General features: G+C 32.1%; 1 protein-coding gene across 1 annotated transcript; it reads right to left on the bottom strand.

The window, feature by feature from the left end:
- Positions 1-3,874: 3,874 nt before the first annotated feature.
- Positions 3,875-5,547, bottom strand: LOC131000157 (arogenate dehydratase 3-like). Its single transcript, XM_057925935.1, has one exon. It carries the CDS (start codon positions 5,296-5,298, stop codon positions 4,021-4,023), a length of 1,278 nt encoding a protein of 425 aa, XP_057781918.1. The 5' UTR covers positions 5,299-5,547; the 3' UTR covers positions 3,875-4,020.
- Between the last annotated feature and the right edge of the window lie 11,259 nt (positions 5,548-16,806).

Below are 16,806 nucleotides of genomic sequence, written 5' to 3' on the forward strand. Positions count from 1 at the left end.
TTCTTATTGCCATTTTTAATTAGTGAATAATTATCAGCATAAACCATATCTAAAAATAGTTATTATGTATGTTTTATAATATGTAATATACTTTTTTTATATAAATATGCATTGTTATTATCTAATCTCAATTTCTTTTTTGAGTTGTCTCATTATAAATATCTTAATCAATAAAAGAAAATAAATTAGGGCCCTAATTGTTCTACCTCTCACTTTTTATTCAAAGCATTTTTAATTTAATAACGCTATTTGGACAAAATATGTCTGGACAAAAAATGGTTAAATATTTTTACAATGGATATATTTAAAAATTTTGGTTTAAAAAAATTAGTTAATTTTATTGTCTTTTAATAACTTTTTAAATTTTAATTTTTTTTCAATACAAAAACTATAAATAAAACTATAATATGGACATTTTTTTAACTAAATACTTTTTAATTTGAACCAATTTTTTTAATAAACCAATATTTAACATATTTAATTTTTTTTATTTGGACATATTTTGTTCAAATAGCATTACTCTTTTAGTTTTATCTCTCATTATTTCCTTTACTTAATTAAGTGAGGCACCACCACTTTATGCAAATGAGATCCTATGTCCCATAATTTACTATGTCTCATTGTGTTCCATTCTCTATTTGTAATGAATTATTTTGGTTAATTAATTCAAAATTAGGCTATATATATATATATATATATATATATATATAGGGAGAGGTTCAAATAAGAACCACTAATAAAATAAGAACGGAGAACCATTTTATCATCTTGGTTGATGGATGCAGGTGCTGGGTTCGAATCCTGAAGGGAGCAAAAAAATTATTTTTTTCGGATGCATTAAATTTAATAGCGGATGCATTAATTTGTATAGTAGATGCAGTAATTTTATTGGTTCTTATGTTCTCACGATAATTGTGGTTCTCACTATAACCGCACCCTATATATATATATATATATATATATATATATATATATATATATATATTTTAATTTCAATTTTTTTGAATTATTTAAATTTCAATTTTTAGTGATATATATTAATTAGAGTTTATTATATAATAATATAGTATTTTTATAATAAATAATTATAAAATAGAGAAATTAAGAATGAGACATAGTGGAACACAATAAATTATGGAACAGAAGCTCCCAACATCACTTTATAACCTAAACAATTATTCCTACAAAAGCCCAAAACTCCCTCATGCATCTTCAAATCCATAAAGCACCGACCGCATCACATTCCTGCTGCTCCGGCGGCGATGAGGTCTTGTTGATGACGAGGGACGAGGCGGTGTCCGGTGACGGAGATCGATGCCGAGACTCTGCAGGAAGTCGTGGTTGAAATAGGGAAGGTCTTCTTCTTCAACATCGTTTCAAACCTGCAGTGCGAGTCCGTACTCGTAGATTAGGCTTGCGTCTAGGTTTGTTTGCGACATCCATTCCCACCACTCACCACAGTTTCACTTTGTTTCTTTCATGTGTTCCCACCACTTGTATTGTTAGGACTACAGTTTGTTCGAATCATTAGTATTAATGTTATTTCAGCCACGATAATATATATGAAAAAAATAAACAAATTAATATGATCTAACTAAATTTTTAGATATACATAAAAACACCATATATTTGATTTTTTTTTTTTTAATTCCGCAGAAGTCCAAATCACCATAACCAACTAAAATATGATCAGTTTTTTAAAGTAACGCTGGATCATGGTAACACTACTTGATCATAACAAATTAAATAAAAAAAGAAACAATAATAATCTTAAATGATCAAAACTTCGTACAAAACTAATTAAACTTTATACAAATATGAAGTTAAAACTTATTCATTTATAAAAAAATATACTTTTTTGTTTCATTTTATTATATTAGAGCTTGAACTGGAGTGGAGCTAGTAGAGCACCTATAGAGATCCACCATGATGAGAAGTAATAGAGAAAAAGGATCACATAAATAATAAGCCATGTGGCGAGGCATTAAAAGAATTGCTTCATAAGTAAAAAAATAAAAATAAAAATTCCCTAAAAAAATGAATTTGAAATCAACGTTCAGATCTCTCCAACTAAGAGAGAGAGAGAAAAGAATATACTATTTTTACATTTATTGACAAATCCTCATGAGTCATGACAAACATATGCCAGTTAATTGATAATTAAATGAGTACATTTTATTGCCTCAAGCAGTGTGGGAGACTTAAATTTCCAAACGACTTTTGTGTCACCATCAAATCTCCTTTGATAAAATTAAAAATAAAATGAAAAACACAAATGTTCATTATATATAGCATATGATTAAACAATGGTGACTGTACGGTCCACACCCAGCCGCCCATTCCACCTACTACTCATCTCAAAGACTCAAACAACATTAGCTTATGAGGTTGTCTTACCAAACGGTCTTATGTTAATTGGTTTTACAAATACTCCTACTCTTATATAAACGCAGGAGCATTAATTGTTGAAATTGAATTAGTTGGATACTCAAAATTAAATTTATTCAGAGATTAATTTTATTATAGAGGGTAAGTCAGAATTATTTCTATATGTCATGGTTCCGAGATTGAATCACGGATCGTATTCATTCAACCGAACAAGATATTACAAAATTATTTCTTTATATTCTTATTTTTTTTATCTTATTTTCTTTCTAAACTTGTCAAATTCGACTAATTAGAAAAATATTTAATATGCATATCAAATTAAAGATTATGATAATAACTTTAATTTGATATATTTATGTAAATATATAATTTAAATGTAAAAGTTATATTTATTTACAGATTGTTTTTAAAAATCAAGCAAATCCAACTAGAATGTTCAATTCTTACATAAAGCAAATCCAAGCTCTAAAACTAAGATATATCAAAATTTCAATTCATTATGTTCAAAGCGATTCTTTGAAACTCTTACCTATTTAATAGAATGCAATATGTTTTGCTCGGGATCTTATCATGTCGCTTCTATCTCTCAAAGTGTGCCTCCAAAATAACAAAGATAGGAAAACAAATAAAAACAAATTCGATCTAGACATAAGTGATGCCTAAAAAAAGCATAAAAATAGGCACGTTCTTAACTCAACTTTTAATACAGGAAAATGATGCTTGACTAACAAACTTATATTAAATGAACTTTAAAATAGATCGATATAGATAAATATGGGTTTTAAAACACTTTAGCTAGCTAGTTAGGTACCCTAAAAGATCAAAACGCAGAAAACTCAAATTATAAAATGAGAAAATTGACCTCATAACTAATCAACTTGCATGTATAATAAGCACATTATGCATTCCCTATATAGGTAATTAGGTATATTATCGGCTAACCGTCCCCCCTCTTTCAAACGCAACCTATATGTTTGCTGATCCTCGTCACATTTTATGGCTACTTGCGGCAAATTATACCTATTTACAGACGATCATACAATGATTCAAGATTATATAACTTTTAAAATAAACTATAAATTTTAAATTTTTTGGCTCAACTTTTGTTAAATTTTTAATTTTTAATATTACAATATCTCCATTATCTACTAATATAATAAGAAATACTTTATAATCATAATCAACTAAAACCAATATATATCTTTCGGAAATTGAAAATCGCTACCTCAAAAAAATGAATATCGCAAAAAATGTCCCACATTAGGGCTGAACGTGGGGTACTCGAGCAATCGAGGAGCCCTCAAGTGACGATGGGCTGCATCGCCCTACTCTATGTAGCCTCTATTCGAGTAGAGCGGTGCGAGTGCTCAACACCGTATTTGCAAAAGGAGAGAGACAAAGAGAGAGACAGAAATATTAGTCCAGTGGGATCCATTTCTTTCCACCACGTACTCTCTCATTCTTCAGAATCTCCACTACTCATCTATTTTTGATATCCAAGATCCAATATTTATACATCAAAATGATACAATACTAATATACAAGTGACATAATAAAAAGAGAATTAAATTAATTAACCTAGAGATGAAAATTGAAAAGGAGTAAAAAAAAAAAGAAAAAAGAAAAGAGAAATCAATCCTGAGCAGAGGAAGGCGCCCATGGCGTCATATCCATGGGGTAGCTGCCGAGCACTCTCAAGAAGGAGGTGAACTCCTGTACCTCGGCGAGCGCGTTCTGCGCACGCGCCTCCGCCATGGACGCCTCGAAGTCTATGTAGAAGAGGTACTCGAAGTGCTTGGCGGTGGCGCCGGTGTCGGCGTCGTCGACGAGGCGTATGGGGCAGTTGCGGTGGGGTCGCGACTCGATCTTGGTGAGGCTGATGTCGCGGAAGGCGAAGGCCGACAGCACCTTGAAGAGCACGCTGGTGCCCTGCTTGTCGTGCGCGAACACGATGCTCGTCTTGAACGGCCGGTCGGTGCGCGGTATGATGGGCTCCCGCGCCAGCATCACGAACCGCGTCACGTTGCTCGCGTCGTCCTGGATCCCGTCCGCCACCACCTGAAGCCCGTACAGCTCCGCCGCGCGCGCCGACGCGATGGCCGCCGTGTCGCGCAGCCCGTTCGCCGCGATGTACTCGGCGGCGCCCGCGGTGTCGTCGACGGCCTCGCGGGCCACGCTGAGGCCCATGCGCGTGAGCGTGTGCTCGCACTGGGAGAGCGCCTGCGGGTGGCTGATCACGCGCCGCAGGTACTCCCGCCGCACCCCGGGGAGGGCGAGGAGGCAGTGGTGCACGGGGAGCTGCACCTCCCCCACGATGTGGAGGCGGTGGCGGAGGAGGAGGTCGTAGTTGCGGTGGATCGAGCCGCCCAGCGAGTTCTCCACCGGCAGCACGGCGCGGTCGGCGATCCAGAGCTCCACGGCCTGGAAGGCCACCTCGAATTGGTCGCAGGGGATGGCCTCGCACTTCGGGTAGGCCTTCCCGGCGGCGGCCTCGCTGTATGCGCCGGGGACGCCCTGGTACGCCACGCGGAGCTGCGAGCCGTGCATCGGCGCCGGGGAGAGGTCGGCGATGGTCAGCGGCTTCGGCAGCGCCGGGACGAGGTCGAGGGAGGAGGAGTGGCCGTTGACGGCGGCGAGGACGTCGGAGCCGCCGCCGGACTTCTCAATGTCCTGCTGCTGGGAGACGACCTTGCCGGCGAGAATGGCGCAGGTGCTCTGCCACTCGTAGCGGCGGCTGACTTGGGCGAAGCCGGCGGCGGGGGATTGGGCGGCGGTGGGGGTGGGATTGGATGCGTCGTGTCGCGGAGAGGCGCATTGGATGGGGAAGCGAGTCGGGTTGACCCGGTTGGGGGTGAAGCGGGTTATGGATTTGAGATCTAGAGGTGAGGAGGAATGAGCGAGGGATTGCATGGTTTGGGGCGAAAGTGCAATTTGGATGAAGTAGAGGGAGCAGAGATTCAGAAGCTTGTTGTTGTTCTCCGCGAGAAGGGAACGTGCAAGCCGAGGAATAAGAAATGAGGAGAGAAGGGGTTTTATACAGTGTTAGTTGAAGATGAAGTGTGTGTGTGTGTGGGTGAAGTTGGCTTTGGTCTATCTCACACCTACCACCTTTCAATCTCAATCTCTCTCTCTCTCTCTCTTATTTTCCCATTCCTACTTTTGTCCTCTCATTTTCCCTTTCATATCCCTACATTTTTTATTTTTATTTTTATTTTTATTTTTTTTGTATTCTGTATCCGACGTCTTCATTTTGAAATTAAATTTATTCTCACCCACCCTGCCATTACAATTTACAGATATGCGTTAAAGCTAAGAACACGTACACATCAAAATATGTGCTTATAATGTGTATATGTTCAATAATTTAAGTTTTTCTAACTCACATCTAAGTAATCCTAACTCCTAAGAGCAAATAAAATCGAATTCTCAGAGATGATTTAGAATATGTGCCATTTGTTCGAACACTAGGAACTACTATATTTTACTTCAGACATAGTGTTACGAGGTCTTTCCATTTCGTGGACAACCTAATTAAGGTTTATTTGGCCCACAGGCCCACATGTCTTAGAGTACTGTGGTTATTATACAAAAATTATACGTATCATATAAAATAGGTTCATTTCGAGCTTGCTATAAATCATTATGAATTCATCCTAAAAAATAATAAATTTTTTGTCATGATAATTTCACTCAACAAAATTAATGAATTGATCGTATATCTTCACAATGTAAAGATTAAAAATAGTTCAAGTCTCATTAATATCGTGTGCGACGTTGTATCTTCACCAAACATATCCAAGACTATAAAAAACTGTAATTAACATAATGAAGTTATAGTATAAACAGTAGTTAATCGAGTATCGTATCCATGAAAACTGAAAAACGAAAACACTAGGAATTATTCAACACAAATACCTATTCCAACTCCATAACTAGACTAAAGCAATGAAAAATAAAGAAAATCAGAAGATAAAAATCCAAGAATAAAAATGTTGATCCTAGGGAATACAATCATGTTAACTAAGCCTACAAAACTAACATATTAATCCAAATTACAGTTTAATCCAGCTCTGATGAGATATCACAAAAATAATCACACACTCTCGCTAGAGTAGTTTATGATAGTTGATTATTAAATTTTCTATCTCCGTAAGGTCTAAAGAAAATCTTATAACTCCCAAAAACACATAAGAATAACTTCCCATGATTCACTTATCTTCGTTGAGTATGAAGTCTGAAGGTTAAAATAATATCACACATTCCTGAATTGGTTAAACTGATTAGATAATCCACAAGAAACAAACACTAAGAATTGTAAATCAAAAATTGAAAAATAATATGACATTAATAAATCAATCACATAAATTCAATTAACTCTGCAAACTCTAGAATCAATAATAATAATAATAAAAGCTAGCCACACATAATCAAATAAACAAAAAACACAATAAAAAGAAAAGCAATCGAAAAGATTAAGTTAAATAAAATTCGGAATGAATTCAGTATGACAAACTAGAATCTTCAATTTTCAAGAAATCCAATTCAAACTCTACAAATTATGAAAGCAATAAATTCTAAAAGCTAAAGCCTGTAAATATGAAAGGCGGACCCTTAATAGTTTAACTAAGAGACCTATTTACAGGCTCAAGTAAAAAGTCAAGTACAGAACTTAAAAATATAGATAAGAAATCCGAATTTGATGTAAAAACGGCCAACTCGTTGACCTGCGGGTCGGTAGCTGAGGTTTTCCTTTAATTTCTTCTTATGCTCGACGATCGCCGTACAGGTCGCCGAGGTGCTCAAATTCCGTTAGACAAGTTGGTGACCCTCACAGCGGTCGCCGTGATCTTTCTTCACACGAGCCTTGTGCTCGGCGATCTCCATGCCTAGTCAGTAGTCGCCGAGGTGTGCGCCTTTCTAGTTTTTTTTTTGTTTCGTGTTTGTTTTTTTTTTATTGTCGAGCCTGATTCTCCTCATACTCGACCATTGGATCTTCATCATCAATATTATATATACTTTCTCTCTTAAAAAATATTATACTCCCTCCGTCCCTGAAATAAGTTCCTCTTTTTCCATTTTATGACGTCCCCCAAATAAGTTCCTCTTTCTTTCTTTCTATTTTTGGACAACTACCCCACCACTAATAATACTTTATTTATTCTTACTTTTCACTTTTTCACCACTCCCAATACTAATTATAACACTTTTTCACCTTTTCACCACTCCCAATACTAATTATAACATATTTTTTTCCACTATCAATACACTTTACCATTTTCCTTAAAATCTGTGCCGTCCCCAAAGAGGAACTTATATTGGGGACGGAGGGAGTATATACTTTCATAGTACTCAAATCATGTGCACAAAATAGCCAAAAACTATACCAAGCACGATATCACAAAAGAATACAAAATTCATAACAAAATATATACATACATTTCTATACCATATTGTGTGTGTGTGTGTGTTTGCGCCTATTACATGTTAAACATAATCATATGTGTAATATTAGTTGTGCACAAATAAAATGCAAAATAAAATTAAACCACGATGAGAAACTACAGATATAAATCTTAATCTGTCACCTAATTTTGCTACTATTAGCTAGTAGCTAATAATCTTTCATTAATCAAGCCAGTGGCTTCTAATGTTAACTATAAATGCTAGGGGGAGTACAACTCTTAGTAGTGTTTTAGGGCATAAACAACCTAATTGCAGAAGTTTTTTTGAGAGATAAATCTAATTGTAGAAGTTAAGTAACAATATAGCTCACGTATTAATAAATATCAAGTTACATTAATTATTTAATTATCAAAAAAAAATATCAAGTTACATTTTCTTCATTACAATATTGTTCGGTGGACTAATTTTGTTAATGACTGATTAAACCTGTGAGAGAACTTTTGTTTTTATAATTATATTTTTTTTTAAGTTTCGAGAATAAAAATTCTAAGATTAATGATTATATGGAAACACTATCCTTAGTGCGTGGTGGCACCATTATCTAGTAGCATCCCCAATTCGTTAAGTCATTGTAACATTGTTCAATACATTCACATAATTATTTCATAAATTGACCATTCGTCAATGCACTAAAATAAAAGCCACTAATTACACAATAAAAAATTAAGAATGTGTTAGTTATTTATATTCTGAAAAAACCTTAAATAAATGGATTATAACACTTTATACAATAAATACTTGTTACTAAATAATCGGGTCCAAAACAATTAAATCAAATTAAATGAAACGGACGAAGGAATTATATTATAACAAAGAATCTTTTTCTAATCGAGAATGAGAGAATAAAAGAGGGTGTGAATCTTGCCACGCAGGCCCTATTTAAGGTTACAATAGTTTTGTTATTAATGCAGACACCTTGGTTGTGGAACTCCACATGGGATCCTATGTCCCACTATTTTGTATGCATCACCATGTATTACTATTAATTTATAATAATTTTTAATTATATTTTCTTTAATTTTAATTTATTATGCTTTAATATTATAAAAAGATAATTAACAAAGATTCACTCATCCAATTAGGGTTTATAATTATTTTTTTTATATTTATTTGAATTAATAATTGATTATTTGGGTTCATTAATTCAAAGTTAGGGTATATAATTTTTTTTTAATTTCAATTTTTAGTTATAAATATTAATTATAGTTCATAATATAATAATATTTTTTATTTTTATAAAAAACAATTATAAAATAAATAAATTAAGAGTGGTACACCGTGGTACACACAAAATAGTGGGACAGAGGATCCCATCTGGTAGAACTCCTATATAAGAATTTTATTAGCGGAAGTTGGCATCGTACGGATTGGGGTTCCACGCATCGACTTGGAGTGTGTTTGGCTGAGCTTATAAGCTCTTTAAGACAGCTTATAAGCTCATTCAAAGTATTTGACAAAATAAGCTATTAAAGAACTTATAAGCTCTAAGAGCTTATAAGCTTCCCAAAAAATAAGTTTCTCTACCCCAACTTATTTTCTTATTATCTTATAAACAACTATAATTTTTTATTTTCATTATATATCATTCTAATTTCATTTTTGTTCGATTTTCTCTCTCTAACAAAAATTTTCTCTCACTAACTAAAAATTCTCTCTTTAGCTTATAAGCTACATTGCCCAAACACTTTGACAACTTATAAGCTACTAATTATAGTACATCTTATAAGTTCTTGAAACATCTTATAAGCAACTTAGCCAAACACCCTCTTGATCTGACTTATCGTCGCTTTGTCCTGCTTCATAGGTAATTATATTATATGAATGATATTTTTATTGACAACAAATAATATATATATATATATATATATATATATATATATATATATATATATAAACAGGAGATCGCACCGCTTGGTGTCCCCTTGGGGACCAACAAATAATATTTTTATTCATAACAAATGAAATCATGCACTCAAAGCATGATATAAAATAATAGTGTATATTTTAAACAACTATTGAATTTTTCTTAAATGCAAATGATATTTTTTTTTTATAAAAATATCATCTATTGTTAATAAAAATGTCCTATTAAAGAGTGTATGGGAATTAGCAAGCATTGTTATATGTGTTTGAGATTAAAATGAGAAATAAAATTATTTTTTAATTATATTTAGGACTAGTAAGCAAGTACATATATATTTTAGTCAAAATTTAGGTGGATGAACTATATTAGCTTTATTATTTTGATTTTTTCATTATGATCAATTATCGTAACACCCCAATTTCCATAAACTTTGCAATTTAAAATTTTGAATAATTAATAAATAAAATAAAATTTCTTGACTATCAACGTTTAAAATAATTTAAAATCAACTTGCCCAAAAACTAATATAGTAACATGAAATAAAAAGGATAATTTAAAACGTAACAAGTTCACTTAAACTTTCTATGCAAAAATCTTTATCTCTAATCATTCACAACTTCCATGGCCACCTCGACTCCAGAATTGCAAAATTGAAAATATAAGGGGTGAGCATATTGAAAATATACTCAGTGAAGAACCATGCGAATATCCACATACACTTAAACATGCTAATAAAACACATTGTCATACACATATTCTGAATTCTGAGTGTTTCTGAATTTCTGATCATGTATTTGAACATGATATTCTGAGTTTCTGATCATATACTTGAACATGATATTCTGAACTTCTGATCGTGTACTTGAACATGATATTCTGAATTTCTGATCATGTACTTGAACATAATATTCTGAACATGTATCTAGACATATAACTGAGCAAGCATAATCAAACATGAACTAAAAACACATTCAAACATACATGAATATAACAATAAACATATAATCCATCACCTTAAAGTCGAGACTAAAAAATCAAATTCGAAATGAAGGTCTTAATCGCACCGCACCTAATTCAATAAATACAATGCTTTAATAAAGATCCTACAAAAATTTAGACTAAAATCCTATATCAAATCCTATGTGATCATATATATACTATAACCAATCTAGTCGTCGTATGAAATTACAAAAAAAAAAAAAAAAAAAAATTGAAGTTAAAAACATGACTTGGAAACCTTTAAAGAATTTAAGTATCTATTATGAATTGAGAAATCAATTTATAAATTTTTTTTAACATATTACGAAAGAAAATAAAAAGAAATAAAAACTCTTCTATTGATTATACTTATTGAAAAGTCAACGCCTATATCATTGGAATTAAACTTACTGTTATAGTTAAAGACTATAAGAAGTTTTCAAAAAAATATATAGCCATCTGATTTGCTATTTTCAAAAATAAGGAAACAAAAAAAAAAAAAAATAATCAAAAGTCACCAATTTGACTTATACCTAAGTTCTGAATTTCTGATGTATTGAACAAAAAGTAATTAACTAATTGAATTCGGTGAATGAAACTATGATAACTCATATGCCAACATAACAAGAAACGAACTTACTGGAAGTACTCGAAAAAGAAGAAAAAAATGCCTACCGCTTAAGCTTTTCGTGTGTCTGCTTTAGGGAAGGAATTTGTTATACTAATTTCTAAAGAGTTTTGATAATCATAAAGATTATATTTTATGTATATCTCCTAATAAAATTAGGAATAAAGATGATAAAAAGAGTTCTAGTTTTAATAGGAGTTCTAGTTTTAATAGGAAATAAAATAATAACAATAATAATACTAATAATAATAATAATAATAATAAATCTAAATATTTGGGGTGTTACAATTATTTCAGATGGCTAAACCTTATACAAATAAAAAAAATATTTTTATAATTTCTACTTATAATATAAAGAAAAATTTCGTTAAAATTTGACGAGTTACACTCCTGTAAATTATTAAATTAGGCATGTTTCGCAACGCCATTCATTATCCATGCCTTCAACGGCAAAACGTGAAACATATGAATTACCGCAAAGTCACACATACTTAATAAGGATCGAGATAGTTCGGTAATAAAATATTTAAATTAAGATAACAAATATAAATTGGCCTTACAAATATTCTTTATTTATCAAAAAACCATCTCATTGCCTTATCCTTATATCCTTATGCATGATTTAACTCCAATCACTCAAATATAAGTTTTTACTATTCACCAAAAAAAAAAAGGCACGAATAGTGATAAGTTTTGATGTTGAATTGGAGCAAAATTCTACTCTATTTTAGGTTTTTGGTTTGGGTTGGAGATGCTCTTAGGATGTAAAAACCAAATTTTTATTGACATGTATAAAATGTAGGGTCATGTATCCATCTAAAAATTCTGGCGTGATGACTCATCATTCTATTGCCCGATTTGATATAGCGAGATATTTTTAAAAAAAAAAACGCTAAAAGTTAAAAACACAAAATATAATTAATTCAAATTAATTTATACTTTCCTTAAAATAAATTAATAATTGAGATAGTAGTAATAAATTAATTATATGTTTGTCACTTAGTTTAACCATCAAAAGATCATACAAACGAAAAAAGAAAAAGTGTGTTGTAGTACATCAGTACATTCAACTCGGAGAAGTTGAGTCTTCATGTAATGCCTGCTGTCATCCTGTCGAATCGGCGGTCCACACTTTCATCGAATGCCCAAAGACGGAAGAGGTTTGGACCGGTCTTCAAAACTGGCTGGGAGTTAGTGGACCACAACCGCGGGATATCGCAGCGCACTTCGATGCCTTTACTAACTTGGGAAGGAAACAGAACAGAATTCTCTTAAGGGCCCTCTGGATGTGTACCACATGGATTCTTTGGAAGAGTCGCAACGAAAACAGATTTGAAGGTAAACCGTGGAAAATTGAAAACTTGATTCGAGATATCAAAACTAGATTATGGAGCTGGATCAAGATACTCAAACTTTGGGACCGTGATTGTACTTTCGCTTCATGGCTAGCAGGAGATGTGTTTTTGCTTTGAGTTGTCTTCTTCATCGGTACTGCTGGTACCAGTGCTATTAATAAAAGTTCCTTTTTTTTCCGATCAAAAAAAAGTACATCAGTACATGCTGATACAACAAAAAAAACACATACCAAAATAGAAAATCTTAGATTTTGATGTTTTCACGGTCAGTATACTTTAGAAAAATGAAAATGGGTCGATCTAATTGTTGACTAGTCAACTATACAAAAATAATTATGTATTAATAGAATTTTTTTTCCAAGTAAACATACGAAGACCACATCAAAAGGGATGAGTCAAAACATGATTTTTCTTGTATTCCCACATGAAATTTCTTGATACTTTCCCGGAACAATCATTTGATGGATCACATTTTATATTTTTAAGGCTAGAAGATAATATAGATTGAAAATTTAAAATGTCATACTCTTTAAGTTATATATAAAAAGAATTAGTTTTTTGTGAGATCGACCAGTCTCATGAATGAGACCGGTTCTTCAGGAGAGGGCGCGCCCCCGCGGAGTGTAAGGCACGAGCACGGCTTTGGTGAAACCGCGACCGTAGCCCAGGGCGCAGTCGCGGAGTGCAAGGCGCGAGGACAAAATACAAGATTATTTGATGAGAAAATAATATTATTCGTAAAATATATGCAATTGTTGATACTTGATAGTGTTGAAAAAGTAAATAGAATATCAACTGCCATAGAAAATTTCGACTAGATTAATCAATGAGTTGCTCGTTTTTTTTTTTTTTTTTTTGAGAGCAAGGATTATATTTGAGGGCATCTTTCTTTCTCTCACATAGAGGTTTTTATCCTTAAAACAATATGCATTGGCATCTAAGCTTAAGCTTTGAAAAATAGTATGGGCCTAAATGAAATCGTGGGCCGATATTAAGAGTCAACTGATGGCCCAGCTATAACAGTACTAATTAAAATTACTCATTGTAGACCCAAAAATTTATTTCATAAATATTGTAAGCGGACTAGCGAGAATAAACGGGATTATCAATAGACAATAGCCCATATTTTTCTTGGTATTTCCAAACACAGAAATATATAAAGATTCACTTTTTACGGAATTATAATAATTTACTTTTATTGATCCAAAAGAGTTTGGGGAGTGTAAGTGAATATCTATACTATGTAATGATTATTGTGTAATGTTGGAGTTTTATTGAGACATATAACTAATTATCAATAGCTTATATTTAATTATTTTGATGTTGTATAAATTTAAATGAGTTTGGATAATTAACGGGTATTACTGTACGGGTTTAGAACGAGAATTGGCAGTAAAGTTATTTTTTTAAAAATCAATTTTGGGACATGTACGACTGTATAAATTTAAAATGAACATTAATCAACACGCCTATGTGAAATTTTCTTCAGCTTTTATCTTTTGTTATTTATATTATTTATTATTAATGTTTAATTTGTAATGTTTGAATTATTATTGTGACAGATAACCAATTATTGTAACCATTATAAGTGTTTGAAATTAGAATAAGTAATAAAATTGCTTTTTAATTAAATTTGAAACGGATAAGTATACATATATTTCAAATGAGTTTGGATATAATATTAGTCTCAACATTTTGATAAATCATCGCGCTTTTCCACGACCAACGACTTCAATTGACTTCCATTGATTGAATCCTACCTAAATACAAAAGTGTTTTTATAATTATTATTTACAAATCATAATATTTTACTACAATATAAAGTGATTTCATGTCTAAACTAGAAGGATTATATATATCAGTAGATTTATAATAACTAGGATATAGTTTCCGTTATTGAGTAATATTTCTATTAACAAAAATCGAAATAGGGAAAACTAGCAAGGATAATAGGACAAAATAAATTCACAGACAAATTCAAGCTTGCGACAAGGCTGTCAAATTATACGCAGCAACCAAACCAATGCAATACATACTATTCTCATTACCAATTAGTTTGATAGATAAAAATAGTAAAATTAATTTGTATTTAATTAAATAAATTAAAATTTTAAAATATTTCGAGATTTTTATTTATTAAAAATAAAAATATTTAATCATGTATTTTATTAGTTTGTAAAATAAACACCCCTAGTAGATTAATTTATGGGATGTCCCCGAAAAGAGACTCAATAAATTAATTTATAGTTGAGAATCTCAGTCGACATTTTTATATTGGATTAGTTTATAAATGAAAAGTTGCAGTTGGCAAAAGACAAAAAGCGACTAAATAAGCAGCTGAAAAAAGACAATAAAATTAATATATAAATATAATTATATTATATTCTGTATGGCTCTTCCGCCGGATCATTTTGGATGAAAAAGATACCGCCGGATCCTTGCTCACCAATATGTTGGGACTTTCATTTAAATAAGAATAAGAATAGTCAAATAATCACATAAATTTTTGGGACCTGCGTTCACAATAATTGTATTGTAATTATACATATATAAATTATAATTGAAAATTAATAAATTTAAATTAGAGATGGATGAATTCTAAGAGCATCCACCTCGAGCGAGCCATATTTCTAGCTCGCAGATGGGCCCCTCCATCCGAGCCATTGGACTCTGCAGTCATCGAGCCCCACCTCACAGCCCGACTCGCTCTATGCCCTGGTGATGTTTGCACGCGCCTCTCTCCCTCCTCTTCTACATCTGGTGTGTAGAGGCGCGCCTCGCTTCGATTCCCCCAGCATCAATGCAAGGCTCGCGCGAACTTTGATATGAATGCTCTAATTAGGGTAGATGCGCAAAATTTTACCTTTTTTCAAAGAAAATTTACCAATTTTTGAATAGTTGATCACGATTCGAAAAAATTTATAAAGTTGTCAAAATAAAATTGTTAGCTTCTTATTAATTTGTTGTTAAATTAATCATCGCTGTTAAATTTGTTGTTAAATTAATCATCACTATTTTATTTGAATGACTAATAAAAGCTATACTATGTGCGTTAGCAAATGAGGTCATGTTATATGTTTATTTAATAAACAATTGTAAATATTTAAATAATGTCTGATTAAAATCAAGCAAACTAATCATAGTGGCATATCATACACACACAAAAAAAAAAAATTCTTTGTTTCGTGTCATACCACCATCTTGCAGCCGGCGTGCCTTGAGATTGATTTGTTTACAAAGTGTCGTTCAATACCACGAAACAATAATTATGAAAATACAAATAATAAATAAACTAAAGACAAAATAATATTTAATGTTAGAGTTGTCGACTGACTGTCCAAAAGAGAAAAAAAGAAAAATATATATTTAGTCCGGACTAGTATCTACATTACAATCAACAATTATAATAAAGCTACAATCATTAATTTTGAGAAATTTGTTTTATAAATTAAAAAAAAATTGTAAACAGCCCATTTCAAGTCATTGTTGGTAAGTAATTAATATTAAGTATTTTAATTATATTATTGTGCTAATTTAATGATAACTCTGTCATTTTGTGTTTGATTTGGAACTCTCAGTTTATAGATTCGACCCTTAAAACCGTCTATTATCATTTTCATTTTTAAATTTTATTTTCATAAACTTTTAATTATAATACGAGCTGAGATCTAGTTAATATATGCGCATGATTAAGTGAATAAAGTATAAAATAAATAAAATATTTTTAAAAATCTTGTGACATAAAATCATTCATCAATAACCTAATGTTTAATTTGGGAAAGTAGGACCTCATCACACGGGTCCTGAACTTCTCAATAAATGCCTATTCATCTCCAGAAGTAAATTAAATACGATAGTACATATTTATTACTTATTTATATATGTAAGAAAAACCATCCAAACATGAATATGTAGAATAACTATTTAATGCAATAATTATAGTTCAATACTTAAATGTAACATTTCCAAAATGCTCCCATCCCCACTCCATTAAAAACTTAGGAGATATTTTGGATAACCTCTTAATTTTGATGCACCTATTAGACTTCTCCACATTGCATCTCTGCTTCATAAGGCGATCTGCCATGTTTTCTTCCAAATGTCTAATTTTATGTTTTCCAACAAAAAAT

Source organism: Salvia miltiorrhiza, chromosome 8, assembly GCF_028751815.1.
Source record: "Salvia miltiorrhiza cultivar Shanhuang (shh) chromosome 8, IMPLAD_Smil_shh, whole genome shotgun sequence".
In the NCBI taxonomy this organism is placed as follows: Eukaryota; Viridiplantae; Streptophyta; class Magnoliopsida; order Lamiales; family Lamiaceae; genus Salvia; species Salvia miltiorrhiza.

Bases quoted from the DNA above. Each gene is read 5' to 3' on its own strand.
- LOC131000157 (XM_057925935.1), bottom strand. From the start codon at position 5,298: ATGCAATCCCTCGCTCATTCCTCCTCACCTCTAGATCTCAAATCCATA.